This window comes from Leptonotus elevatus, chromosome 3, assembly GCF_054856555.1.
Source record: "Leptonotus elevatus isolate MCC_2025b chromosome 3, RoL_Lele_1.0, whole genome shotgun sequence".
Lineage (NCBI taxonomy): Eukaryota > Metazoa > Chordata > Actinopteri > Syngnathiformes > Syngnathidae > Leptonotus > Leptonotus elevatus.
The window spans coordinates 23,465,754-23,493,067 of record NC_141241.1 but is presented as its reverse complement, the minus strand read 5'-3'; the positions used below and the strand labels follow the sequence as shown (position 1 = coordinate 23,493,067).

Genomic DNA, 27,314 nt, shown 5'->3' with positions numbered 1-27,314 from the left:
ATGTTGCTTTTCAACTGTTATATATTTAATCATATGCTAACAAAGTGGCCATTACAATAGTATCTTGTCCAGTGTTGCATAACTCGTTCGAGGGCTTACGTACGTCTTAATTCGGCACAGCAGCCTGCCTTTTTAGTGCAAGTGCACCATTAGTAAAGGGGAATGAGTTGCGCAATTGTTCAGCTGCTTAGACGGCCTTTTGGAGAGTGTGCTCTGCAGTCTGAAGTTTCAATAGACACGCTCAGCTGCAACTCCAGCATTTGCATTTCATGCAGACTTCGCACGATGGAACCAGCGCCGCGGATGACTCTGAACTTAAAATAAAACATTTATTAAGGATTAGGGCACCACATTTCGAAGAACACATGTTTATTTGAGTCAATTTGGAGAAGAATAGTACGTTTGGCGCGACATTCATTGGTCTATGTCTTAAAATAACCTTCGTTTGAGAACGTATAGACGGGACTAGGTTTCTTGGCGGAGGCGTACTAATTCCACAGCGCAACAGACTGCCATCACACATTTCATGAGCTCCAGTCAGGCGGACAGAGTTCACTGCAACGTTAAACCCCGGGATGCCACAGTTGGACTTGAACCATATTCAAACATTGGATAAATAACAATTTCGACCGTGTCGTCCGGTTCGCTTTGAAAGACAGCTCGCTTGGGTTTTTATTCCCCGCGGAAGCCCAACTTGTGGCCATTAGAATAAGCCAAGCGCAAGATAGAAGATGTCAATCCTTCCTTTCACTCCCCCCATCGTCAAACGACTTTTGGGCTGGAAGAAGGGAGAGCAGAACGGCCAGGAGGAGAAGTGGTGTGAAAAGGCGGTGAAAAGTCTTGTGAAGAAGCTGAAGAAGACGGGACAACTGGACGAACTGGAGAAAGCCATCACCACGCAGAATATCAACACAAAATGCATCACTATACCAAGGTAAGAAGAGCAGTTCGTGCTGACCACCGGGCAGGTTAATTACGGCGTTGTGCCACCAAATTACACACCTACTTGAACGTATTCGTCTTTTCTGCAGTACGACATATTATCATCCTCATTTCCGCTTCCTTTCTCGTACATAAAGTATGTTTATAAGACGTAAATAAGTCAGTGCTGTTGGACAGCTTGCAAATCGTTGCTCATATATTCCACATACGCCACGCCAGCAAACACACTTTGCAAAGTAAGAGTGGAGGACATTTTTCGTAGCTATGCGTTGCAATGCGATGCACAGGCGCAAATGGAATCCAAGTTATATAACTTGTCCTTAATCTGCTTGGTTTTCTGGCGCTATGTGCCAGTGCTGGCCTCCTCTCGCTCTTCTCTCGGAGGGCATTCAACACCGTGGAGATGCATTCAACTAGACTGGAAAGTGGAGGACAGGTGTCATTAGAGAGTCAAGTCAAATCATTTTTATGTGTATGTCTTTAAATTACACTAGTATAACGGGTCAACGTTTCTAGTAGCGCAGGTTTAGGCACATGCTGTTCTATTGTTTATTTGGGGTTTTAAAATCAACAACAGTAGCCTTGTGATCAACAAAAGGCAGTTTCCCAATAGCCAAAGGCACATATTTTACATTGGAAGAAACATTTGTTGAGGGGTATACATTTTCCACCAAACTCCACAGTTCTCATGCTTGCTTCAAGACGTTTATTTGTCACACTCAGTTGAAGTTTACTGTGAAACGTACATAAAACAAAAATAAATGAAGCAAAATGTAAACATCAACATTGTTCAACCAAACTATATAATCTAGTCCAATGAAAGTCCTCTAGCTTAACGCCAATATAGTGAATATTGCAAAACATCGTAGATGTCACAGTTATTGTAAAGCTTCAAACAACTGCTATTTTAACACACATGGAGCAGCAACACATACAGGCATTTATTCTCCCAGCCTCATCTTCTTACTCTTAATTACTTTCTACTCTTACTCTTTAATTACTCAGTGTTGTGTAACTACACTGACGGGCAACTTTAAACATGTACTTGCATGTTCACTATGCTATAAAAACCCTTAAAAACAATATAAGAATACACGTTGTATCAGGTCAGTACGCAGCGAAATTAATTGTTCATATGGTGATAATGCAGTACAGCGTGTCTTTAATACAGCCATTTATACAAGCGTTACAGGGCAATTTAAATATGAGTTACTAACGCAGAGTAGTTGAAGGTTCAGTCACAGTGTCTTGCTTACTGGCAAATCAGCAACGCACAGTAAGCAAACTCTCATTTCTCCAGCTACGGTCATAAAAGTCCCATTCTTCCCTTCCTACTCGGCCTGCCGTGGCTTAACTTGGCTTGACTTGCCACATTTCAGGGTGGTTGGTTTTCCACTGCAAGATAATAGTGCCAAGTTACTGTTGGTGTAACGGTTAACTTGACTGACTTTCCTTTGTGCAGTGTGGGTTCAGTTCCCACTCAATGACAGTGTGAAGGCGAGTGCCAATGGTTGTCTGTCTAGTTAGTATGTGCCCTGCGATTGACTGGTGAGTAGTCTGCCTTTCGCCTCACGTCAGCTGAGATATGCTCCAGCTCCCCGTAACCCTGAACAGGAAGAGCGATATAGAAAATGGATGGAAAATAGTCATGCTTCTGTAATAGTGGGAAACTGTTATGACGTCCAGTAAGTAGTGTGCAGCTACACTAAACACATCAGTCACAATGAGAGACGAACACGCAACAAAAAGGGTGGAGAGTGAAAGCTTTTTATTACTTTTTTTTTTAACTCAATTTGCAAATGTAGACATGTACAAGTTATTCACTGCAGCACACAGAAAACACAGCACACAAACTATTACTATGAACACGGAAAGAAATTAAGACAACTCATTGCCAGCTGACTCCATTTATACAACTGCGGTATGTACAATCTCATGTAACTGTGTCCAGTCCATGCTTTGTAACCTCAGTTATGTTGTGCCCTCACTAACAGCTCTGCTTTTACGTTATTAACATCTCGGCATTGGGTCACGAAAAGGAAGCACGATTTATTCGAGAGAAGACTGAAAGGAGAAAGAAATGGAGCACTTAAGCAAAGTGTAACGTATAGATTGCAATCAAGACAGTTGTAAAGCAAGGTTAATATGCTTTATTAGCTCAAATCTTTGAATGTAAACTCTCACTCAACTGGCAACTTAAAGCTGCAATATGGAACTTTTCCCCCCCAAATAACTTTACAGTAAGCTTTTTATTTGACCATTTATGACTAAAATGCCTTCTAATTAGTCAATTAACACCTTAGCTGTTCACAATGGGTACTCCTGCAAGCCTCTGGCCAATAGTTTTCAGACTGGATTCGTGTTAGAATTTCCCGCGCCCTGTCTGCGAATGTGAAGTAATGTGCGTGGTGTGTATGTGAAGAACGGTATGTGCAGTTTCATTTTTCGTCAGCAGGTGGCAGTAGCGATTCAAAATGGAATATTCTACGTTCAGTAGCTTTAACAAAGTTTTGTTTTACACACACTTTCTTTCTAGTTTGAAACATTGTGGCATTGTGTCTTCTTTGTTAACATTAATACGCATATATTACATTCTACATTTTAGTACACAATGCACTTTTACCATTTTACTTCATTCAGCCATTTTATCAGCAATAATGATTGCAAATTCTGACGTGAAAACAAAATAAGTTCCACATTGACTCAACATCAGGAGCAACTTGGGGTTGCTTAAGTTTACTGGACAATTCAGATTGGATTCAGCAAACCAAAATACTATATGACCTAGGGCTGGGTGATATAAACGGTATATTCAATATAAGGTATACATTTTGCTTGTCATCGTATTACCGTTGACGTCGAGTGCCCCCCCCCCCCCTGTTAACGTTGAGTGTCGACACGTGCATACTGTCAGTTGTAAACAAGTGTGCATATACTGTAACAAATTTCTATAAAATCTACAGTAAAAAATTACAGCATTTTCTTGTTTTTTTTATTTTACAATATTTAACTGTATACAGCAATGCATTATGTGTAAAACAAAGTACATTATGGGCAAAAACAATGTACAGTAATTTGCTGTATAATTAGCGGTAAAATAATGTATATTTTACAGCAACTATGTTTTGGCACACATATATGTGGATTACAGGTAAATACTGTAAAGATTGTTGGATTTTGCCGGGTATCTATAGGCGAAGAAGCAAATAGCGGCCCCTGTATTGTCGACGGAGCAAGGACAAGAACAATATTTTAGCGCAAGGGCAGTCTGCATTGTTTTCACATCACATTTCTCCGATAAACAGGCAACATTACAGCTAACATTCATTTATGCACTCAGCTGCAGAACGAGGATTGATTTTACAACCAGGGCGGCATGGTGGGTGACTGGTTAGCACGTCCGCCTCCCAGTGCTAAGTGCGTGAGATCAAGTCCGGGCTTCGGCCTGCCTGGGTGGTGTTTGCGTGGCCTCCCCTGTGTGGGTTTTCTCCAGGTGCACTGGTCTCCTCCCACATTCCAAAGACGTGCATGTCGGGTTAATTAAGCATTCTTAAGTTGACCCTCGGCGTGACAGTGAGTGTGGATGGTTGTTTGTCTCTGTGTGCCCTGCAATTGGCTGGCAGCCTGTTTAAGGTGTACCCTGCCTACTGCCCAAAACCAGCTGGGATAGGCTCCAGTGACCCTTTTGGGGAATAAACGGTTAAGAAAATGGATGGATGGATTTTACAACGACATACTATATTGTGTAATTACGTAAAATACAAAAACGGTTGTAAACTAGATTACAGTGAATTGCTGTAAAAGTAAAAACAGTAAGTAACTGTAATTTATATACAGCAAATACTTGTAAACAAAAAATACAGTAATGTACTGAGATTGAACATTTTCAGTAGGATATCTGAATACCAAAATATTTGATAGCTGCAGCCCTAATAATATTAATTTTAATTTTGGCCCATATCGCCCAGCCCTAATATGACCTCACTTTCTCTCTTGCAACAGCAACAGTGAATTCCAGAATGTGCACAACGTTGTTAAAAGTAACACATAGAGGCTGTAATTTAGATTTAATCACATACCATGTGTTTGCTGAAACTGAAGAGCACACAGGGCACTCCCAGATTCTTCATTGCCACAAGTGTGCATATCACAGCTCATACCGTACGGCCCAGGCAAGCAGCATTCACACTTAAGCCTACCCGGAAATGTATACAATGTTCGGAGTGATCCAGGTTTCGTATTTCCCACCACTAATGCGGAGGGGAAGAGGCAGAGCGCATGAAGATGACCCAGGATCACAATTTGCTGCCAGTGTGACCTAACAGTGTTCCATTGAGAGCTGCTGGTTCTATTAATTCTCCGTGTCCCGGCATGCCGAGAGCAGCTGACCGCATGTTGAGGCCTGTCCACGATGAGGTCAGCTCCTTTCTCTCCCTGACACTTGAAGATGAGGTTTAGCTAGCGCACCAGTGAGCGACTCAGGCTGTAGCTGCTCATGCTGGTGGAGTGGTTACAATTATATTTGGCAATATATCGCAATATTACAGCGCACAATTCTCGAATCGATTTGATATGCGGCCGAATTGATTTTTAAACATCAATTTTTAATGGGAATATTCAACAAAATGTCTTACTTAGGGTTAGGATTCACACATTAAGCATGGAAGAATGTTAAATTAATAGAACATTAAGCCTTAATATTTGATTTCAGTGCTGTTCAGACATGAAACAGACTGCAACCTGTTTGGTAAATGCAGTAGCTCAGTTATAAGCCTGAATTTTCAGATAAGTAAATACATTTTCATACAAATCTTACAGTGTACATGTACAAATTTACTGATTAGTATTTTCTAAATTTGAGTTTAAAAAAAATCGCAATATTAAATTTATAGATTCGTATCGGGATTAATCGTTATCGAATCGAATTGTGACCTATGAATCGTGATGCGAATCGAATCGCCAGGTACTAGGCAATTCACACCCCTAATATATATATATATATATATATATATATATATACATACATACATACATATTTACATATTAGGGGTGCGGGAAATTTCAGATTCTTAGATGCATCCCGATTCAGAATCTGAATCGAGTCACAAATATCCACATTCCGATTATTAAAATATGTTAATAAAGGTATACAGAACGTTCAAAATATTGCGAAACTCATAAGCGCTGTACCGTCATCTCTGAGATACTTTGGGAAGCACACACGTCACACGCAGGTGCAACAAACATGGATGATGCCAACCTCGCCATGATATCCAAAAAGCTGCTTCTAATTTAAAAGCACATTCACGTGACGGCAACAAGATCAGTCCACATTCACTATGATGGCAGCATGGGTTGGCCGAAAAAAATTCGGGACCGGTCCGAAAATATGATGGCAACTGTCAAAACCCCATGTTAAATAACCTGCCAGGCTGCCACCTAAGAAGAAAAAAAATCTACTGAACGTCAGCTTTACATAAACAACAAGTCACCAAAAGCGGGGGGAGCGTGAGCGATTGCATATCACGCGGAGGCGTGGGGCGGCGCGGAGGACGCGTTTGGAGACATGGGTGCGGTGTGGCGGAAATTCGCCAAAGTTAAAAAAATTTAACTTTCTTCGCATTTCGCCTCGCGGCCTGATAGGCTGAAATATGTGCCACATCGGCTTCGGGGATGGACTACGTCACACACAGCGTCCTGTCTGTTGTCACCTGCGTGCAACAACACGGGCAACCACTTAATACCCCCGTAAACATTTTTTATCCCTTCCTGCGGGTACAATGCATGTTTTTCAATAAATACATAAAAACACACATGGGCTTTGTTTGGAAACAAAAAAAAGTATTTATTGCGGAGAAGCAAAAGAAAAGCAAGCACTCATTCAATGATCACACACGCAGTAGGAAATCTCAGATATAAAAGCTCAGACGACTGATGTTACTGTTTTGTTCCAGATGTTTGAAGTTTAAATGTCAGTTTACAAGGAACTTTTTCAAAGAATTTCCACTTTTCTGTGGTAAAAGTTATAATATCCCACGGCAGGAGATGCCATTTTTATACAGGGGTAAATACTTTTGGTACGACAGCAGAACGCTTCCCCCTATTTTGGTGTGAACAGAGCATAAAGTGCTTATGAATTGTTCCAGTGTGCTTGTGTAGCGTCATCCGTTTCCAACGATATCTATTATTTATTTATCCCACGGAGTTCTGCCCACCGGCTCCGTTCTCTGTGTATCTGAGGAGTCACGTCAATGTGTGCACGTCGTTTTTTTTGTTATCTGCTATTTTGCACATGATAAAAACAAAACAAAACATTCTGGCTGCGCAGTGACCTTTATGTCAGGGAGTTCCGGCAAGAAATTCTAGCCACTTTCACCCCTGGATGGCAGAGAAAAAAAACCTTCTCGATCATGTAAGTGGCATGTATGGGAGCATTTTTTGGCAACGGTGCGCTGCAGCTGTGACTTGTCAAGAAAGCTACAAACATTCAATAAAGTAACATGCCGCCTGAACCAAGGCTAACTTCAAAATAAAGCTCAAGAAAGAATACGTTGATGCCATGCAATAGCCTTAGTAGGCTTTTATTTTGAAGTTGGCCTGCATGATGGGGTGACGCTGACGGCAAGCTTGACTTGCCTTCTACACATTTGGGATTGCCTTATCGTAGTTTTTCATTGCCACTACATGCCAGCATCAACACGTCGCCATCCTGACAATTATCAATTGCTAATTTAGGGCGCTAAGAAATCTCTAGTTTATTACGCCATCATTGTGTGATTCGGCATAAGTCTCCGGTGTTAGCGGCTAGTCGTGAGTGCACAGCTGTCTGCTATTAAAGTACCGGTAGTCCGACAACTGTAGCTTTGTGACCTTTCTTTGCCTCTTTTTCAATGATGTGAACATAGGCTAGTTTGTCATTCACTCTCATGTAGAAGGAGTATGTGCCTTAAATTGCAGTTTGAGGTATTTTTCTTTCTTTAAAAAAGGAAATAGATAAATAAAAGATCATTAGAATAATTTGAATCCTCATTTTCTTTATAAAACATTTTTTCCTATTAAATAAATAAAAACGTTCATCTTAAAATGTCAAATATGGCTTGTGTTCCTACATTCGAATTGGACATATTTGACTATTTGAGTTGAATCTTGTTATTTAATGGGAACACTTCGTTGGTAACATGCTTCAATTTCACTGTTGCTTAATTGTAAACGGCGACCCTCTTAATTCACATTTTCCAAAATTGTGAGTAACACTTTTAACGTTTATGTGGTTTGGCCAACCATCTCCAAAGGGCTGCATCTTTACTTGTCCTTGAGGTCACTGTGGTTTGACAAGGAGTTTTCATTTTTCTTTCTTTTTTTGAAGCATAGTACACACTAAACGCTTGATGGTAACACGGTAACACCCCTCCCTGTCCACCTTCAGGCTCAGGTCAGTCAACAAAGAACACTTGTGGAATTGTGGTTAATGACTTACCTCCTTCCTCTTTCTCTGCCTGCTTTTTATCATCCCCATTTGCCAGAAGCAGTCAACTGGAGATAGTCACAAACTGGTCATAAACACTGTAAAACTTTAAATGAGTCAACTATGAGAGTACGCACCAGTTTTGCAGAAAAGTCACAACTTAAATATTAATATTATTCACCAATTTGTATTCTTAGATTTACACGTGGAATGGTTGAGTGACCAAAATTGGGTGGTGGGGGGTCACGTTTACGGTTTGACTTTTCCACTGGAGTGATGATTCACTTCCATAAACTTCACTGTTCATATACGTCACTAAAGTAATTGTAGCAGCATTTGCATTTGTTCACACATTGTTGTGCGTGGGCACCATTTGCCGATCGATACAACTCAGGTCACATTTTAGTGAGGATCTTTGAGAATCTATACATGCTTTAAAGCTCATGAAAGAAATTTATTATATATGTGCATTTGCTGAAGGAAAGCTGAGTCATCTGAGCTCGGGACACAGCCAAACTACTTTGTTGTTTTGCTTAGAAGTTATTGTAAGTAACAACTTCTATTGTTTATTCGACTTCAACATTGAACTAAGGATCAGAGACCTTGCATCAGCTGGAAACAGAAGTAGCAAAAATATTGGAAGGATTCATGTGTGTTGCTTTCATGTTTGCTTTTTCTCACTGAGCCTCAAGGGAGAGATTCCTCTGTTGTGCTGTCTGTAGCTTTAGCATTTATAATATTTTCTCTGTAAATAAGCAAAATTCAAATTTCTTGTTGAGTAAAAAAAAAAAAATCCAGTAAATACATACGTAGATGCATACATAATTTTTGCTATTTATGGAACTGAGAAGAAGCTGTTCTTTATAAGAATACCAAACTACCATAATTGCGCAATAATAACAATTGCACTTGAACATTATATCTCCCCCGAAATTGCACTTCATAAGCAGTTTTTCTCTGTTCTCGGGTATTATATGGTCCATGGATTTTCTTGTATTCACGCTCAAAAATGTAAGTATTTAATATCATCAATTATTTGATAGATTTATATTTCTTGTGTTCGGGCACATTTTTTTGGGTGTACAGTATAAGGCTGGATTTAAAAAACATAGAATCATCGATATTGAATCAATTTTCCTTTTTGAGCCTGATATCGATTCATAAAGCCATGAATTGATTATTTTAATATCTCCTTTTCCTATAAATTTATTAGAAAATAGAATTTTAAAGGCAGATTTTTTAGTATCTTACTGTTTTTATGAAAAGTACTTTCTTACATTTATGAAAGACCTGACTTATTGCACTTTAAGGCAATTTACAATCGTTTTAATTTATATTTACAATTATTGAATTAGAATTATGAAAACATTTTCATCTCATCCTTGCTGATGTCAATGTTTGTGTAACACTTAAGTTATTATAACACGTGTTACTTTCCAGCCGACCCGACCCCACAGCGTAGTGGGAACAGGCGTAGGAAAAGAGCACATGTTACTGTCATTAATAAAATTAATCATTTAACCAGTTACTGCCTCTGCAAAGCTTTCATTTCGAATTTAATTTTAGTGGAGTTTTTATCATTTCCTTGACATTTAAGAAGAATTGATAATTAATCAATATTGTATTGAATTCAATTGAATCGAATCGGGGAAAATGGAAACCGAATCAAACTGAACTCTTGTGAATCGAAATGAGAATTGATACCCAGCCCTAGTGTACAGAGAAGTTATTTTACCTTGTAAGGGGCCTCTTGCATGACGTCACAGTCACACACACAAAAGCGAAGGAGAAATAAATATCCTGGATGGCCTCCGAAGATGACCGAGCGTTGTAAAAAGGTTTGCTTTTCAAAATACTCACACTAACCAGAGATTTGTTGTCAGACATGTTTGTGGCTGTTTACTTGCTACCTGCTCTTTGTACCTTGCTTGAAGCCCTCTTCCATGATGTCACAACTTTTTTAATTTTCTGGATGTTATATTATTTAATGGTCTGTCTCATTAAGCAGTTTTAGAAGTTCAGTGTAAAGTTCATGTGTCGTTGAAAGAGTACTGTAGACAAATCCTTGTGTTGTGTCTGGTAGTGGGGGAGGGTGGAGGGAAGTGAGGGGGACTATCAAGATCAAAGGTGTGTTAGTGGCTGGGAGTAAAACAAATAAATAAAAAGTTGGCAAATTAATGACTGAGAATGCTTGGCGTAGTACACTTGTGAAATACAAAGAAACTTGTAGTAAATGTTAGTAGTGGTTTGTTTTCACAACAGAGCGCAATTTATAGACATGTCACAAGTTTTTTAATGCCGAATATACCATATTTTGCAAATAAAGTCAGGGATGTTTATTTACACAACTACTGTGTATCGACTATAGCCCATTTTCCACTACACTCACTCATGGTTGTACTCACTTATACAGTAGACGCTTGGTACAGTGTGATATTCTGAGGAGTGATTTGTGTGAGCTTTTCTGTTATGTTATCCAATTGGACTGTAGGGCACTTGTTGGTGGAGTAGCTTGTCATTGCCACATCCAGTTTTCATAAGTTTTGCGCAAATATTTGAACAGAATATTACAGAGGCCCAGCAACTCAAAGCTGGCCAGTTTGCCACATTGTCCGGCCACTGCCTATATACAGACACTGGCCTGGCCAAGCCAATACACTACCATTTCAAAGTCATCAAGAAAATGTCACAAAAAGGTCACAAAAGCATTAGAATTGTGAATTAAGTGAATTGAGAAAAGTAATTTGTCTGGACTTAAGCACATTGACATGAAGATATATCTGATGGAAAAATAAAAATAACAATTGTATTGCCTTGTTGTATATCATAATATCATAGTGGCTTGGAGTGCTTTCAATAACCTTTGAAACATTGATCATTGGGGTCAAAAGTCTCTCTTTGCACACTCATTACTCTCATTCTTTTTGAGTCATTTGAGGGTCAATGGGATTAAGTATGCGGTTGCACGGTCAACTCTAATGCCGGTAATAAGTTAATGAGAATTCCTAGCCCTACACATTTGATATGAGTCTGTGTAATTCGCATGTCAGTGTGTGTGTTAGCTGAGGGCAATGCTCTTTGAGGCTGGAAGAGTCTTTGGGAGGGTGTGGGCTGCTGTTTGTGCCGGAGGGGTTAAGGAGACAGCTTGGCCTTGACTTTGCCGTGGCCGTCTATCTGCGGGGTGAGTGCGTGCACGTGCTTGCACATGCACAAGCTGCATACACACAGACATGCCAGACAACAAACCTGCCTTTGTGCTCACTGATTGCTGGTTTACAACTGGCCATGTGCAGGAAAACAACCTGGCACAAAAAAAAAGCTTCAAAGTCACATTCAAGTTAGTCCTAAGATAAGGACTAGTTAATGGGGGTCAGTAAGTTGGCCAATGTTGGAAACAAAAAACAAAAAAACAAGATTCCGGCTTCAAACACAGCCCAAACTCCAGCTCAGACTACAAGAAAACTGTTTTCGTTCATAGAGCCAATATTCAGCATTTTGACGAATATCGGCATTGGCCATTTTGAAGAATCATATGGCCGAATGTAGATTTATTTAAAAAAGTGCTAACTTCAGGGAACTAATGATTCAAATTTTCAGAGATGCTGCTGACCCTGGGAACTCCCAGCATCTTCTGTTTTTGGTTGAAATTAAAATTAAGATCAGTTAGAATTTAAAACTTCAGATATTTTGACATTTTGGAAAACACTAGGGAGCTAGTTACTTGTTTAGGTTTTTATTTAATTTTCGAAGACATGCTAATGCCCCTGGATATCCCTGAACTTTTTCTATTGGCTAAGATATTATTATTTTTTAACTCCAATATTTTATGATCCCTAAAAGTTGTTCAATAAACATATACTTTAAAAAAAAGAAGCTGGATTTGATATTTTTTTAAAAATCAGCTCCCGATATTATTATCGGTTATCGGCTTGACAATAGTCGTTATCAGTATCGGCCCTGAAAAAAAAACATAACGGACAATCATTAGTTCATATTCACCATATAGTGAATGTCAATTGTCTCAGTTTCTTGGATTTTAGAATGGAAATGTAACCGGATAACTTACAGATGTTGAATGATATGTTCCTTTGAAAATTACTTTCGGTTTAAGAAAATGAATTAAATTTTGTTTTCCTTGGCCTGCAGACCGGCCTAACGTGTTTACCATTTGCTCTGCGATAATGCTTGGCATTTGAGTTCATTTATTGATCCCATTTGGAACATTCGAATCATCATTCATTATTATTTTGAAAGTCACAGGCTGCTCTGGTCATCACACAGCCTGCAAGATTTAGCAGCTAACTCATTTATGGCCTAATTTATGGAACTTGTTTTTGTGAATGAAAAACAAATGGAGGTGGCACAACAAACACATGTCTACTGTATGGCCATAAAGGCAAGATGTAAATCATGCCTTATTATTTTTATTTCTTAAGTACTACAGCCTCTATGGCAATTGTTGTTGATTATTTGTTTTTGTATTTTAATTGTATTGGGTTTAAGATGCCAGGGGTATAATTTTCTTGAATTCCAGGGAGGAAAAACCCTTGTAAAGTTTACACATCGTGGCTTTCAAGTACATTCCTCCAGTGGTGCAAGTGAACCATAGGAACGTATTCCACACACACCTCCCACCCTTTCTGGAAAAGCTATTAGATGCTTCTTTTCCTTGCAAAAGAAGGGGATGCTGAGGGAAATAATCGGTTGGGAGGGAAAAGCGAAAGCCAGTTTGACCGTGTCCCACAAGGGATATCATTGGGTTGGAGAGTGCTGTGACCGATGAAAGACATGTGATATATGAAACCAGTAGACATACTGTACATGAGCAGCCCAGCCTGGAGAGAGTCGAGTGAATGACTACAATTCCTCATGACAATGAAGTATTTTCCACCGCTTGAGAAAATTCACTTCATGAACACCTGACACTTAAAGACACAAAACAACTCTCCGGCATATGGCACTTTAGTAAAAGTTGCTTTAAATAGCAATTATCTAAATAAATGTCTCTGCTTGAATGTCAAACTCCACTTAATGATTTTTGAAGAGAAATTCAAACTTTGAATTGTTTTTTCATCTGTGAAAAAGTGAATGTTGGCAGGTTCATATCGAAAGATGCATGATTCTGTTGTGGTAAATTAAGATGTAACCAAGCAATCACTCAATCATACAATATGAACGCAATGCAACAGACAACATTCTCTTGGACTGTTATGTGAAAGTGTTGGGATGACATGGTTTATTTAGGTGGCTGTCCAGATTTCAAAATAAGTACACAGTCGATTCTGTAGAGTAAATTTGACTCTGTTATTGGGACTCAGTTTTAGAGTAATATTTACACTTGGAAGAGAGTAAAAGAAAGAACTGAAAAAATAAATACAAATAAAAGTCACTCAAGGGTTAAGAAACAAACTTACGACCTTCAGCTTATTTTACTCTCTTCCAAGTGTAAATATTACTCTAAAACTGAGTCTATTTGGTCCAACTCTAAATAGAGTCCAATTTACTCTACAGTTGTTCGCTCTGATAGTAGTTGCCTTCAGGACTTTGCAAGAACTACAGAAGCACAATTTTAGTCCAGTGATCCCCCATCCTTTCTCCTTCCCAACACAACCTTCTCTCAGTGCAAGGATGGAGGTAGACTAGTGGGGAGTGAGACAGACGGAGGAGAGGGGGGATAGCAGTGGGGGTCACAAGGCCCAGACACTCTGAGCTGCCCTGAGCTTTTGAGACACCCTGCCAGTCCTTTGTCCAGCAGCACCCTCCTTTCTTTAGCCAGCCCCAACCCTCCTCTTTATGCTTGTATGAACTAAGTTACCCCAAAATTCCATAGCATGTGCTATGTGTTCATATTTTTACTGACAATTAAATGTTCTAACATCCTGGCTATGAGACAACAAACAGCAACTTCTGTATTTTTGGGGGGGAATTAGAAATGCTGAAAGTTCAAACAAGGGCCGTGTCAAAAGATTTGAGGGGTGTGTGTACATGTGTGTGTGAGAAAGAGTAGTAAACCTGTACACATGTGTGTGTCTCTCAAAGTAAATAGGCTTTCCTCGCTGTGTTTATTTTGTCCTCCATCTGAAGTCTGTCAAGTTCAATCTGCTCTGTCTGAGCCGGCTCTATGGCTTTCAGACGTCACACTGGGATGCACACACAAACGTTCACTGACAAACTAACTATTTTTCTCGCATTTTACACACGATTTGCAGAGAGTATTACTATTATTTATGAGCTTGATTTGATCATGATATGACAAGTGAAGTTCAAACAGAATTAATCGTTCAGACCTGCAAGATGTATGCTGCATTCAAGGACGGTCGGAAGTTGGACTTTTCCGAGTTCAAACCAGGAAGTGTGAACTCGAAAATCCCACTTGCGAAGTCTGAGGGGGAAAAAAGGACCCCGACTTCACAGACGGACTACAATGTGACCCCTTTGGAAGCACAGACCGTGAATGGTAAAACACAATATACTCGAGTATAAAACTTGATAAATATTCGACTTAACTCCACATAACACATAACGTATGTGACAGTATGCCACTAACTCCCTGCATGAAATTCTATGGCGAACTATTGAACTGTATGAAATGCTTATGAAATCAAATAAAAACAATAAATGAAGCAAAATTGCGAGAAGATAAGTTTGCTGGAGGTCAAAATTAGTTTTGAGGACCAAAATATGTTTTTTTGTATCACTATCCGCCATTTTGGTCATTTAGTTTTACCTCGAACACTTTCAGGTCGTAACCGGGAAAATACAACTCGGATAGATCCAACTTCTGACCATCCTCGAATGCAGCATTAGTTATATTGAAAGTTCAGTTAACTGACTTAAAGTGGAAATCAACCTTAAACATTTCTTGACAATAATATGTTAAATGTGACCTACTAGTCAAAACATTTGTGGAATATGAGTTAAGCGGGAAAATCCATCCGTTTTTAATTCATCCCAGGCGGCGGCCATTTTGCCACTTGCTGTCGACTGAACAGATCACCTGTTTTCTGAAGCTGAGTTGTGATTGGTCGTTACCCGAGACCTATGCAACTGCGATGTCATTTTCACTCGACAGCAAGTGGCAAAATGGCCGCCTTCTGATATTGATAAAAACTGCTGGATGTTGCTGCTTAACTCATATTCCACTATCACCAGAATACTGTATTTAGACTACTAGGGCTGCATAGAACATATTATTGTCAATAATTTTTTGGGGGGACTCTGCCGTATTTGTAACCACGATAAACATGCATGAATGTCTATATCTGTCTTTTACTGAATTTAACAATGAACCAATTATCTTGAAAAATGAGAAAATAACAATTTCAAAACAAATGTGGTTATGTTTTCATTTGCATGGGTTTGTCCGTGTGCAACTTTTGCCCACACCTTCTGTTCATCTCCTTGCTCACCAAGCAGCCTCCGGCCTCGAAACATCCTTTCGTGTTGTGGCTGTTTAGAAAGTGCTGCCACTTCTTCCTCTCAGCAGCAAGCTGAAGCGTGAAACTGGTGCCGTTTTCACTGCCGTTTCCCATCCACACTGTAAATGTCCTCACGGAAGTGAGTCAGTGGAATGAAGGGCAAATAGTGTGTGTCTGGACCTGTCTGTCCTTCTGGATTTCAGCTTGACAGTGTTTGGCTCGAACAGCCATACGGCAAGAAGTGTCGGGACCTGCAACATGGGCTGCCATGTGTTACTTTTACTATTACTTACTCATACACTTTTATCTTGATAAGGCACACAAAAGCACAAAATACATATAAATACACTTGTACAGCATCTTGCATTACATAATCCGTGTTGCTTTATGAAGTATTGATATGATTACTCTGACTTTTTTATTACATGATAATTTCAGTCTACAGCAAACAGACCACTAAACCAAATATACATTTCGGACATCAACACATAAGTAGAATCAGTGAGCAATGTAAAAGGACCAGTAGTGGGCTAATGCTGATACGATGACAATTGAGCAAATACTGTAGCTTAGAGTGTCCTCAGGCAATTCAAAGTGTAATAATGAGGTTAAAAGGGGCCTTTCAAAGAAAATAAGCCAAAGTAGGACGACGCGGCAGCAACTAATGCCACTGCACTTTGTGCATGTCTGTGTGAGCCCACGCAGAGTCTCGTCCCAGCAGACACCCACGCAGCAGCAGGGACATAAGACGCATACCAAAGACATCACATCATTTCACACATCTCCACTCAAGCCAGCTGTTTTAATTTTTCCCGTCCAAAAAGGGAACACCCTACAGCAGAACCTGAACAATATCGCTACTTGAATGCCATTTTTACAGTAGTTACACATTCAGAGAGCTATTTTCATAACCACAAGTTGAATTGTGATTATTAATGGTTTGAAGTCAATGTTTTTCTTCCATTCACTTTTCCTCTTTGCTAATGTATTTTCCATGTTTCCTTCTTTTCAGCAGGAGCTTTGGACAATTTATCAAGAGACATTTTAGCTGCTTTCATCACTTGAAAACTTTTACGAGTTACTTTTTCTTAATGTCCAAAAGGGTTACCACATATGTCCCAATGAGTGTATCACAATCCTTTACTAATATGGTTGATGCTCTTCAGCTATCGAGCTTTTGTCTCTTTTTTTTTTATCTTTAGTTGCAGAGGCTATGTTTATGCTACAGGTCTTTTTTTCCCCCATGTCAACGTGAACAGTATAACTCAGTATGTGGAGATAAATCGGATATTTATCCAATGCAACTGCAGTCTGTACACTCGGGTCGTGCTCATCTGACCTAAGTCATCACAATTGTTTGACAAAACAGATAGGCGTGAAAAGCAGTGGCAGATGAAAGAGCAGGAAAGTCAGTGCCACATAGTTAATCTAACATTGAAGTGGTAGTAAGGTACAGTATACGTGCTGCTATGATGTTACACTCTTCAGTGAATATTGGATCCTTACGCATCCTGTAAGTGAAAATGCAAGCCCTATTCAGGTTTATCAATCCAAACTGTACCTTGGAGAACCAAAGTAGAACTGTAGCACTTAGTGGAAATGTGCTAGTAAGTATCCTGTAATTGTAAACTTCCATCAGTAAGGATAATGTTTCATATACCCTGCATATACAATTTAGCGGGCCACAGACATTTCCATAAAAATAGTTGAGCAAATGCTAACCTTCAGAGGTTGTGTGTTTTGTAACTCAAGCAGCTCAGTTATTTGTTTGGATAGGAGGTCACATGCATGCATGTTAGAGCATGTGAGTCCAGCCCTTTCCTAAACGAATTGTAAGAACACAACCTCCCACGTAGAACCCTTGCAATAGCTAGTGTGTTGCTTTTTGTTGTCCTACTCGAGTTTCTGGACAGGCACCAAACATTTGATCCTAATTTCAGCTCATAATCCTGTAAAAGGCAACGATAGGAAATCCTGTCACATGCGGTTTCCTCATTCATGACATTTGATATCACACATGTACTTTGGGAATTTGGCTTTCTTCACTTCCTTTACTACTTTCCATTCTTATGACTTGAATTGTATGCTGTATGTTCCCATGCACACATATATACAGTACAGATTAGTCTGCACGTACAGTACTGTGGAAAGGTTTGAGGACGTTGCTAGGTCTGATCATTTAATTACCTGGTTCCAATTTCCCAAAAACGTTATTGAGGGCTAGTTCTTAGGAGAAGGAAGAATGCATCCAAATGAAAAATCTGGACCGAAACAAAAAAAGAGGACTCCAAGGCCAAAAAACCGCAAGATATATTTAAAACAAATCCAAATAAGAATACTTAGCTTTTGGTGGTCTTGACCCACCAGTTGAGAACCACTGGTCTAGAAACACCATAGAGTGTGTTCTAACAAGTGATGGTCGGATACATTACATTAGCTAGTGCTAGTGAAGTAAAGAGATTTTTTTTTTTAAATATGTTACCTTTAATAATATGAGCCGGCTGGCTTGTTGTCACGTGTGTGCGACATGTTCCATGTTCCTGTCTCCAAGCTCCAGCTCCAGTTTGCAGTAATTACGTAAAATGTTGTTTGTATTTTTCTTTTCTTTTCTTTTTTCATCTTGAAGTGACCCCAAAGCATTTGTTTTCTTTGGTGTATTCTTCCATGGCAATGAAGTCCTTTCTTGACTGAGTGTGTGTGTCTGCAACAATGTAGGCAGCCATTTTTGGGTAAACACATTTTTGTGGTCGACTTGACCGAGTTCGCTGATTGCCACTATTCCAATTCACTAACACGTGCAAAGTGAACGAAGCGGGGAATGAAAGCTTTTGCGAAAGAAAACCCAAAGCCATCCCAGATGACAATTCGCTGAGCTTTTAGCTGTTGAATATCACATTTATTGACTTATGAAGCAACAGATGGATGTCCTAATGAATTCTTGCATAATAAGCTGTGTGTTTATTTTTTGCGGATCATTGTGCTCACAGATGATCAGATCTAACCCCATTATGTCAATCTCTAGCGCAAGAGTACCACTCGTTGCAAACCTCGATCAGCGAGTAAGCGTGTTACGCAACATAATACAAGTCATAAATATACTTCACCCGTTGTAGCTCCTAACTGTTCTCTCTTCCCTCTCTTCTTTCTGCAGGTCTCTGGATGGCCGTCTGCAAGTTTCCCACAGAAAAGGTCTTCCCCATGTTATCTACTGTCGTTTGTGGCGTTGGCCCGACCTGCAGTCCCACCATGAACTGCGGGCAGTGGAGTTGTGCGAATACGCCTTTCACACAAAGAAGGACGAGGTGTGCGTCAACCCCTACCACTACCAAAGAGTAGAAACTCCAGGTAAGATGTTCCTCCGTGGCTCAAGACACATTTTGTTTTTGTTTGTGTTACTTTCTTACCCGTCTGTGTGCATATGTGTCCATCACACAGTCCTCCCTCCTGTGCTGGTACCCAGACACACAGAAATCCCCAGTGAATTTCCACCTCTCGATGACTACAGTCATTCAATCCCTGAAAACACCAATTTCCCTGCTGGCATTGAGCCCCAGAGTAACTATATACCAGGTACCACCTTCACCTACACCCGCAGCACCCTGATCGGATTGGTTTATGCGGTTTTTTTTGTTTGTTTTTTTAAGTGATGCCCACATTTGGGACTTATTCATGTCCTTTTTTGGAAAAGGAAAATACACTATGTAGAATGTAAAATTAATGATTATTAATGTAGCCTGCCTTTTTTTGGTTTGAGGGGGACAGCATTTGTGTGTTTATTATAGTGTAAAATTTAAATAAAAAAATATATTAAAAAAATAGAAAAATGCCCACATATATAAAAATAATTTAGGTTTTCAAGCTAGTTTCATTGGTCAAAAATAACTGTAATAGGATAGGATGCCTTTATTGTCATTATACACATGTACAACGAAATTGTGGACGATTTCCCCTTGTCAGTGCAATAAGAAATGAGTAAAAACATAAGTTAAAAAAATAAATAAAATAGAATAATAAAATAGCATATAATAAAATATCTAGATATCTACAATATAAACAATGTACACAGAGGTAGGAATAATGGTCAATTACATGTTATTTGTGCAATATGTGTGTGTGAAAATCCACAAAAAGGATATCAAATATTATAATATGATAAAAAACTAAACAATTATGGCATGGAAATGTACAATGGTCGCTCGTATGTCGTAACAGTTATGTCCATTTTTTATTTGTTTTATTTATTTATTTTTTACATTTTTGTCTGCATTCAGTTTAAAAAAATAGACATAAAGTGTTTTTCACATCTCTTTCTATCTCTTTTTTTTATATATTTAAAGAGAAATGGACATAAGTGTTTTTCACATAGCAGCGGTGACAATATATTTAAACGAGACTTCCTGCGTTTGCATGTTCAGAAACGCCACCTCCGGGCTACCTCAGTGAGGATGGCGAGACCAGCGATCACCAGATGACCCACAGCATGGACACAGGCTCACCAAACCTGTCGCCCAATCCCGTTTCCCCCACACACAATAACTTGGGTAAGGACCGAGTGTTTCTTTGTTTGCTTTCTTTGTAGTCTGTCCGCCTTCACTTGCAGACAAATGTTGTGATAGAAAATCTCCCCAGTGGGAAAGCTGTGTTTGATTTGACTCCTTTTTGTCAGAGGAAACCAGGTGATGAAAGAGCCTTTTGTTTTCCTTGCACTGTGTGAGCTGTGAAACAGCCAAGATAGCATTCCGGCCACACAGACATCAGTGACAATATCCCACGTTTATCAGGTCAGGACGGAAAACACCAGGGGTCTTGGCACAAAACTCCAGACGAAATAACATCAGACCCTAAGCAGCTTGTTTGCATACATGAAAGCAGAGGACGAAATGTTGCAAATGAACAAAACCAGAGGAATTTTTTGAAAACGGTCATGTCATTTGACCATTTCTGCCTCCAGTGGCCAAACAGTGAAGCTTGAGTTTCCACTAGTTGTCTGGTAAAAGCTTATGGGATACTGCAGATGATATTGAAATGATGTGACGCAGGTTCAGTATAATGTTTTCCACACTTAGGTTTTGTCCCTTCATGTTCATGTGGTCCTCATCATCACTGGACTCTGTTGAAGCTGCTCAGTCGCTGTCTGGAACTGACGTCTTCCACAACACTATATGCAATTTTGGCCATCTCAGACAAACTTCACATTCATGGGAACAATCGGACGTCATCTCACAGTGAAACAGGAGCAAAGCTGAATGATGCACTGTAAACTTAAACCCAGGCTTCCCTTCTCCCCAGCCACTTCATCCCGCTCTTCCAGGCAGATCCTGGTGGACATATGCCGCTTTTCCATTAGCCCCGCACAACACGCTACCACACCACACTGTACGGAACGACACTTCACGGCCTCCATTGCATTTTCATAACAGCAGGCGGAAAGGGGGCGGGATCATTTGAACTGTCCAAGCCAAGCTTGCACTCCCGCAATACGTGCGGCTCGCCATAACATTTCACGAGTGGCAAGTCGCGCTAACATTGAATCATATTTACAATTTCATATGGACCACCATGGATGAAATATTGCGATCTTGATTTCACTACCGGTTTCACGAATGACTCCCGAAGCTATTTCTGAAAAGAGAGCTCAGTCTCTTTCATTTAACTGCCGTTGGAGCTCTCATTCAAGTGAATGGAAACATACGACCAGGCAAGCGTTTATTTTTTATTTTTAAACACAATCATTACAAATCCATCCACATGTACCTTTTAAATTGTAAATATAGTTCAGTATTGTTGTAAAACATTATTATATTTATTGTATAAACTGTATTTTTATGACTTGGCGAAGACCGCGGGGGCGCCTCTTTCTTCGTTTGCATAAAATAAAGAAATGGGCGTGCTCCACGGCGTTGCTTGCTGCCTCGCTGTTGGCCAATCAGATGCAAACAAAAAGACAACCCCTCAGAACCGAAACGTGACAATTTTGTTGATCTGTACTTTTGACCTGCAATGACAATAAATTCCATTTGATTCCACGAATCCACCTATTTCATGTGGTTCAGCGTGGCTTGTGCTGATCTGAAGTCTCCCTCCATCAGATCTCCAGCCCGTGACATACTGCGAGCCGGCCTTCTGGTGCTCCATTTCCTACTATGAGCTGAACCAGCGTGTAGGCGAGACCTTCCACGCCTCGCAGCCCTCGCTGACGGTCGACGGTTTTACTGACCCTTCCAACTCTGAGCGTTTCTGCCTGGGCCTTTTGTCCAACGTCAACCGCAACGCTGCAGTGGAGCTCACACGCAGACACATTGGTAGGCATCCCCGTGCTCGTGGACCGTTCACGTTCGACGCTCTCATGACTTTGGCTGCTCATATCTTCTTGGTGTTGTTTGCCTGAGGACTTAACCACTCTGCTTCTTTCAAGGCCGCGGAGTGCGACTCTATTACATCGGAGGCGAGGTGTTTGCCGAGTGTCTCAGCGACAGCGCCATCTTCGTGCAGAGCCCCAACTGTAATCAGCGCTACGGCTGGCACCCCGCCACTGTCTGCAAGATCCCTCCAGGTGAGAGATCAGGACACGCAATGGAGATGGGACATTGTGAAAAAAGTGGGGGCTGAAGACGAATTGTAGTTAGACCTTTTGTGTGCGCCGGCTTCCTCACACATTCCAAAAACTTGCATGTCAAGTGAACTGAAGACTCTCAAAATTGTCCATTGTCTGTCTATTGGTGGAATTCTTACCCACAGCAGTGGCGTTGACAAAACAGACAAGTAGCTCACATTCTACACTGCATGAGAAGTTTGTAATTATTTGTCACCGTCAACTTTACTTTCCATTCACGCGTCTGACTTGACTGCATTGTTTTCGCCTTCTGCCGTCCGTCTCCCCAGGCTGTAATCTGAAGATCTTCAACAACCAGGAGTTTGCTGCACTGCTGGCGCAGTCGGTCAACCAGGGCTTTGAGGCCGTGTACCAACTCACCAGGATGTGCACCATTCGCATGAGCTTTGTGAAGGGCTGGGGGGCCGAGTACAGGTACGTTGCAGATCGTTTAGTGCCTAAGACTGCATTGGCAATTAAATATCGTCTGAATGTACTCCATATGAGGTATGTTGTGAATTAATAAAGGGAATAAGTGTGGCATAATGTGGAGGTTAATATGGGATTTTAGTTGTTTTTTTATTAGTTCTGTTTTAGATTTGATTAGATTAGATTAGATTAGTGGGCGGCAAGCTCAGTGGTAAGAGTCGTTGTCTCCCATCCGTGACGTTGTGGGTTCGATCCTCACCCCTGGTGACCAAGGCTACGTTCACACTGCGGGTCTTAATGCTCAATTTTTTTGGGGATGAAATCCGATGTTTTTTCGAGTAAGCGTTCAAATGACCTATTAATTGCGACCTTATTCTGTCTGCTGTGTGGACATAATGCGTCCCCAAAGTGACCCGCATGCGCAGACGAAGATAGGTCACTCACAACGCTGTGTTTGCAGAAGTAAATATGTATGGTCCAGCGTGTTAGGGCCACGAACTTTTACAAGTCCGTCGTCGGGGCTCATATTTTTACCATCTCATATCAACAGAGGTGATGCAGGAGGAGGTAGAAATATTAATATAATAATAATAATAATTTTGTGAAAATGAGGCGAGCCTGTTCGAGCGCCTCATCTCACGGAAGCCCTCCTTTTTTTCTCTATCGAACGATGACGTCACGTCATTGCCGCGCGTAATAAATGAGCCGTCTGCGTGGCTAAATGACTAAAATCACCACCACAAATGTCATCTTTAGACATCATGTTTTAAGTGGGATTAAATTGAAGTCAAATATAAAGTTACAACTGTTACTCGAAACAACTTTGCCAATTCACGTACATCTCCCAAGCCGAGCGGACCTTGCAGATGCGTCAAGCATAAAGCGTCACATTGGACTTTTGATGACGTCGAGGTCGGATATATGCGACCTGGCTGTTCAGACTGTGGTCGCATTGCAAAAATTCAGATACGTATCCGATCTAGGACAACATATGAAAGTGACAGAGGTCGGATATGAAAAAAATCTGAATTGAGCCGTCCAGACTGACATAAAAAAGTCAGATACAGGTCGCAGGTGAAAAATCTGATCTGGGTCGCATTTGCCTGCATTGTAAACGTAGCCCAAGTGTCCTTAAGCAAAACACTGAACCCCGATTTGCTCCCAGTGGACCTGACAGCGCCTTGCATGGCAGCAGCTGACCACTGGTGTATGAACGTGTGTGTGAAAGGGTGAATGTGAGGCATTGTAAAGCGCTTTGGGCCCCATATGGTGTCGATAAAGTGCTATATAAGAAGCAGTCCATTTACCATTAGTGAATGATTCCGAATACAGTTGCTGCACTCTAAAAACAGTTGGGTCAAAAGGAACCCGATTATGGATCAAAAATGCACTAATCCACTTTATGGGTCAATTTGACCCAACTTTCTGTGTTGTTTTATACAAAATGACCCAAGTAAAGGATATGACCATTATTTATGAGATGTTTCACACTAAAAGACCCATTTCTTGACTCAAAGTTGGGTCAAATTGACCCAAGTAGAGGATCGGTCCATTTTTGATCCAACTGTTTTTAGAGTGTGCAATTGGAATCGTTCACTCCTTACCTACACTGGTCTCTCATCACTATATTGTGTGGATTTTTATAAAGTAGACGATATAAAGTCTCTCATAAGGACATTATTGCACCTAAATGTATTTCACACTTGACTGGAGCAAGCCCCATCCGAGAGGCCATCTTCCCCCGCTGTCAGACGTCTTCTGGCTTGTCTCAATAGAGGCCAGCCTCAGCTGGCACGTCAGGCTATTTTTAAACAAACACACATGGACTGTGTCGAAAAGAGATGTCAGACTTTCCCTCTTCTGCCCCCTCCAAGTTTTCAAGTCTGACTCACTGATAGTAAGAATGATTAGCGCCCACGGGGGAGAAGCCGCTGCGCCGGGAGTGGCGGCATTCCAGCGCTGTCATGTGGAGACACTTAAAAACAGGATTCCCATCGCTGGGCCAGCCAAGACCTCCCACTTGTCCACCTCAACGCACACCTCACTGTCACTTTCTCCAGCTGAATGATTGAAATCTTCTGGACCTGCTCGACTCTCTTCAATTCATTGAGAAAAGAAGAACATTTACGAGTTGTTAATGTATTGTATTGTATTGTAGTAAAAGTTTGCCGACATTCATTCATTCATTGATTCATTCAAATGCTGCTGGATCTGTTTGCAGGCGGCAAACGGTGACCAGCACCCCCTGCTGGATCGAGCTGCACCTCAACGGCCCCTTGCAGTGGCTGGACAAGGTGCTGACGCAGATGGGCTCCCCCAGCATCCGCTGCTCCAGCGTCTCCTAGGGAACCTCCTTCCCATCGATGTTAGTGAGACACAAGCCTGCTCTTCATCCCCACCAGCTGTCAGTAGCACTTTTTTTATACACAGGACATGTTTTATTCTTGTGTGGCAAAAGGGGACAAGTGCATTAAAGCAAGACCATGTTAGTATGAACTCTGCTTGTTGAATGTTTTTGTCACCTCTCAATGAGGGGCTGTTTTTGTTGTTCAATTAAGAGATTCCTATTTGTTTTTTTATGTTGTACATAATATAGTGTATGTCACAATGCATTGTTAGAGAAAGATTTCGTGTCTAAGACCTTGTTTAACCTCCTATTCATTTTGGGGTTTCTGATGAGAGTCACTTTTTTCTTTTGCGAAATTTAAAACACACCCCAGGTGTCTTAAAAACATGTCTGACATGCTTTCATACAAATTCCCAAAGGATAATTGGAACTAATTATCTGCACCATCTTATGTAGGGGTGGCCAGAGAGTCGCCTGGCCAGCACATAGCTCCGCCCCTGCTGTTAATGCAAATTTGCTTCACACACTCTTCTTGTTATGCGTGTGATTTGTCATAGCTGACATGTAGCAGGCGTCCACAATAAAGCGATCGAAGACATCTCACATACTCAACATTTGTACCTGAGGAGAAAGTGCTGTTGTTTCCTTACTTTATATTCATGTTTAAACTCTCAGGACTGTAAAAAAACAACAACAGCCTAATTGTATACAGAAATCCGCAGAAAAGACTGATGTGACACATGATTTCTATTTTTTCTAGTAGGAACTTTTTCACCATGCAGCTTTTAATAAAGGGAAAAGTTTAGACGGAAGCGTGTAAATAATAGCTCCGCTCAGTTTGTATTTTTACTATCTAGTTTATATTATTGCTTTTTGACCATTTACCTTTATAATGTTGATGATTTTTGTCAAAAGATGATCAAAGATTGATGAAAGAAATTGCAGTCTTATGGTTCTGGCAGTGGGTACATTTACGTATAAAATAAAGATTCCACTACCTGAACATGGACACGTATCTCCTTACATTAAAGTGTGTTTTCATAAATCCAGCTTTGACATTAATGCCTGCCCAGTGATGCTAATATTTAACATTGTTGGGACATAAAAGCAAGTGTGTTGACACTAACAGCTGGGCGATGACTGTCAAACCCTTCAAATGTTCAATTTGTTTCAGAAAAAGTAGCATCTACTAATCTGGACCATGACTCCTTTTAGTGGTGTCACTGAACGCTTCAGTACAAGTCCTCAAAGGGCTCTTATTAGACCCTGTAGTCTGAGAAGTATTCTTTGCACAATCTTTAGTGACTGTTTGTGCTTTTCCAAATTGCTCAATTAGGTCATCCGGATAAGTTGTCATTTTGCTTCATTTTGAATGTCTGTTATACAATTACAGTATGTCCTTTATTTTCTCCTGTCTATAAAATGTTGTGTCGCTTTGTACGTTTGTTTTTTCTATGAAATAAAAAAATGTGTGTACATACTGTATATCTATATTCTTGACTTGCCCACGGATCTAAAATACTACACAGTCTTGTATTCGTGGAGTACCACATACCGTCTCTATAAGTTATAGAAAGAGTCCAGCGGCATGCTACGCGCTGTAGCTTCTTGCTAGCTAGCCCGCAAGCCTACAACCATAATGTGAGTTACACCTTGCAAACAAATCTTCCTCCCACCGATTCACTATTTAAACATCATGCACAACATATACACGGCTAAACAGGAATAAAAGTTTATTTTGCAGTTGATGTCACGCATCGTCATCTTCATTGGATCTATCCATGTATCTATGTATCTATCAAACGGTGAGGTGTTGTTTTCAGTGACAGTTCGAAAACAGCATATGGCCTTCAATCAATCAATCAATAGCCTACATGCTTTTTAATTACACAAGGATTTTTGCTATTTGTCGACTGCCCGGGTCCCTATCACCCGCAAATAGCAGAGGCACATTGTCTAGAATATATATTGTGGTGATATTTATTTTTATTTTGTCTTCATGAGCATACTCAATATTGGAGTAACCCAAAAGTAATCCAGTTGCATTACTTTAATATTATGGTACTTGGATTAAAATTTTTAGCAGGTAACTTTAAAAGTAACCCTCCCAACCCTGTCTAT

General features: G+C 40.4%; 1 protein-coding gene across 1 annotated transcript; it reads left to right on the top strand.

Moving 5' to 3' along the window:
• The first annotated feature begins 282 nt into the window (after window positions 1–282).
• On the top strand, window positions 283–26,674 carry smad3a (SMAD family member 3a). Its single transcript, XM_086071306.1, has 8 exons — window positions 283–934; window positions 18,977–19,170; window positions 19,261–19,395; window positions 20,241–20,366; window positions 21,915–22,127; window positions 22,241–22,378; window positions 22,708–22,852; window positions 25,068–26,674. The coding sequence occupies exons 1-8, from the start codon at window positions 732–734 to the stop codon at window positions 25,189–25,191; spliced, it is 1,278 nt and encodes a 425-aa protein (XP_085927432.1). The 5' UTR covers window positions 283–731; the 3' UTR covers window positions 25,192–26,674.
• Window positions 26,675–27,314: the final 640 nt, after the last annotated feature.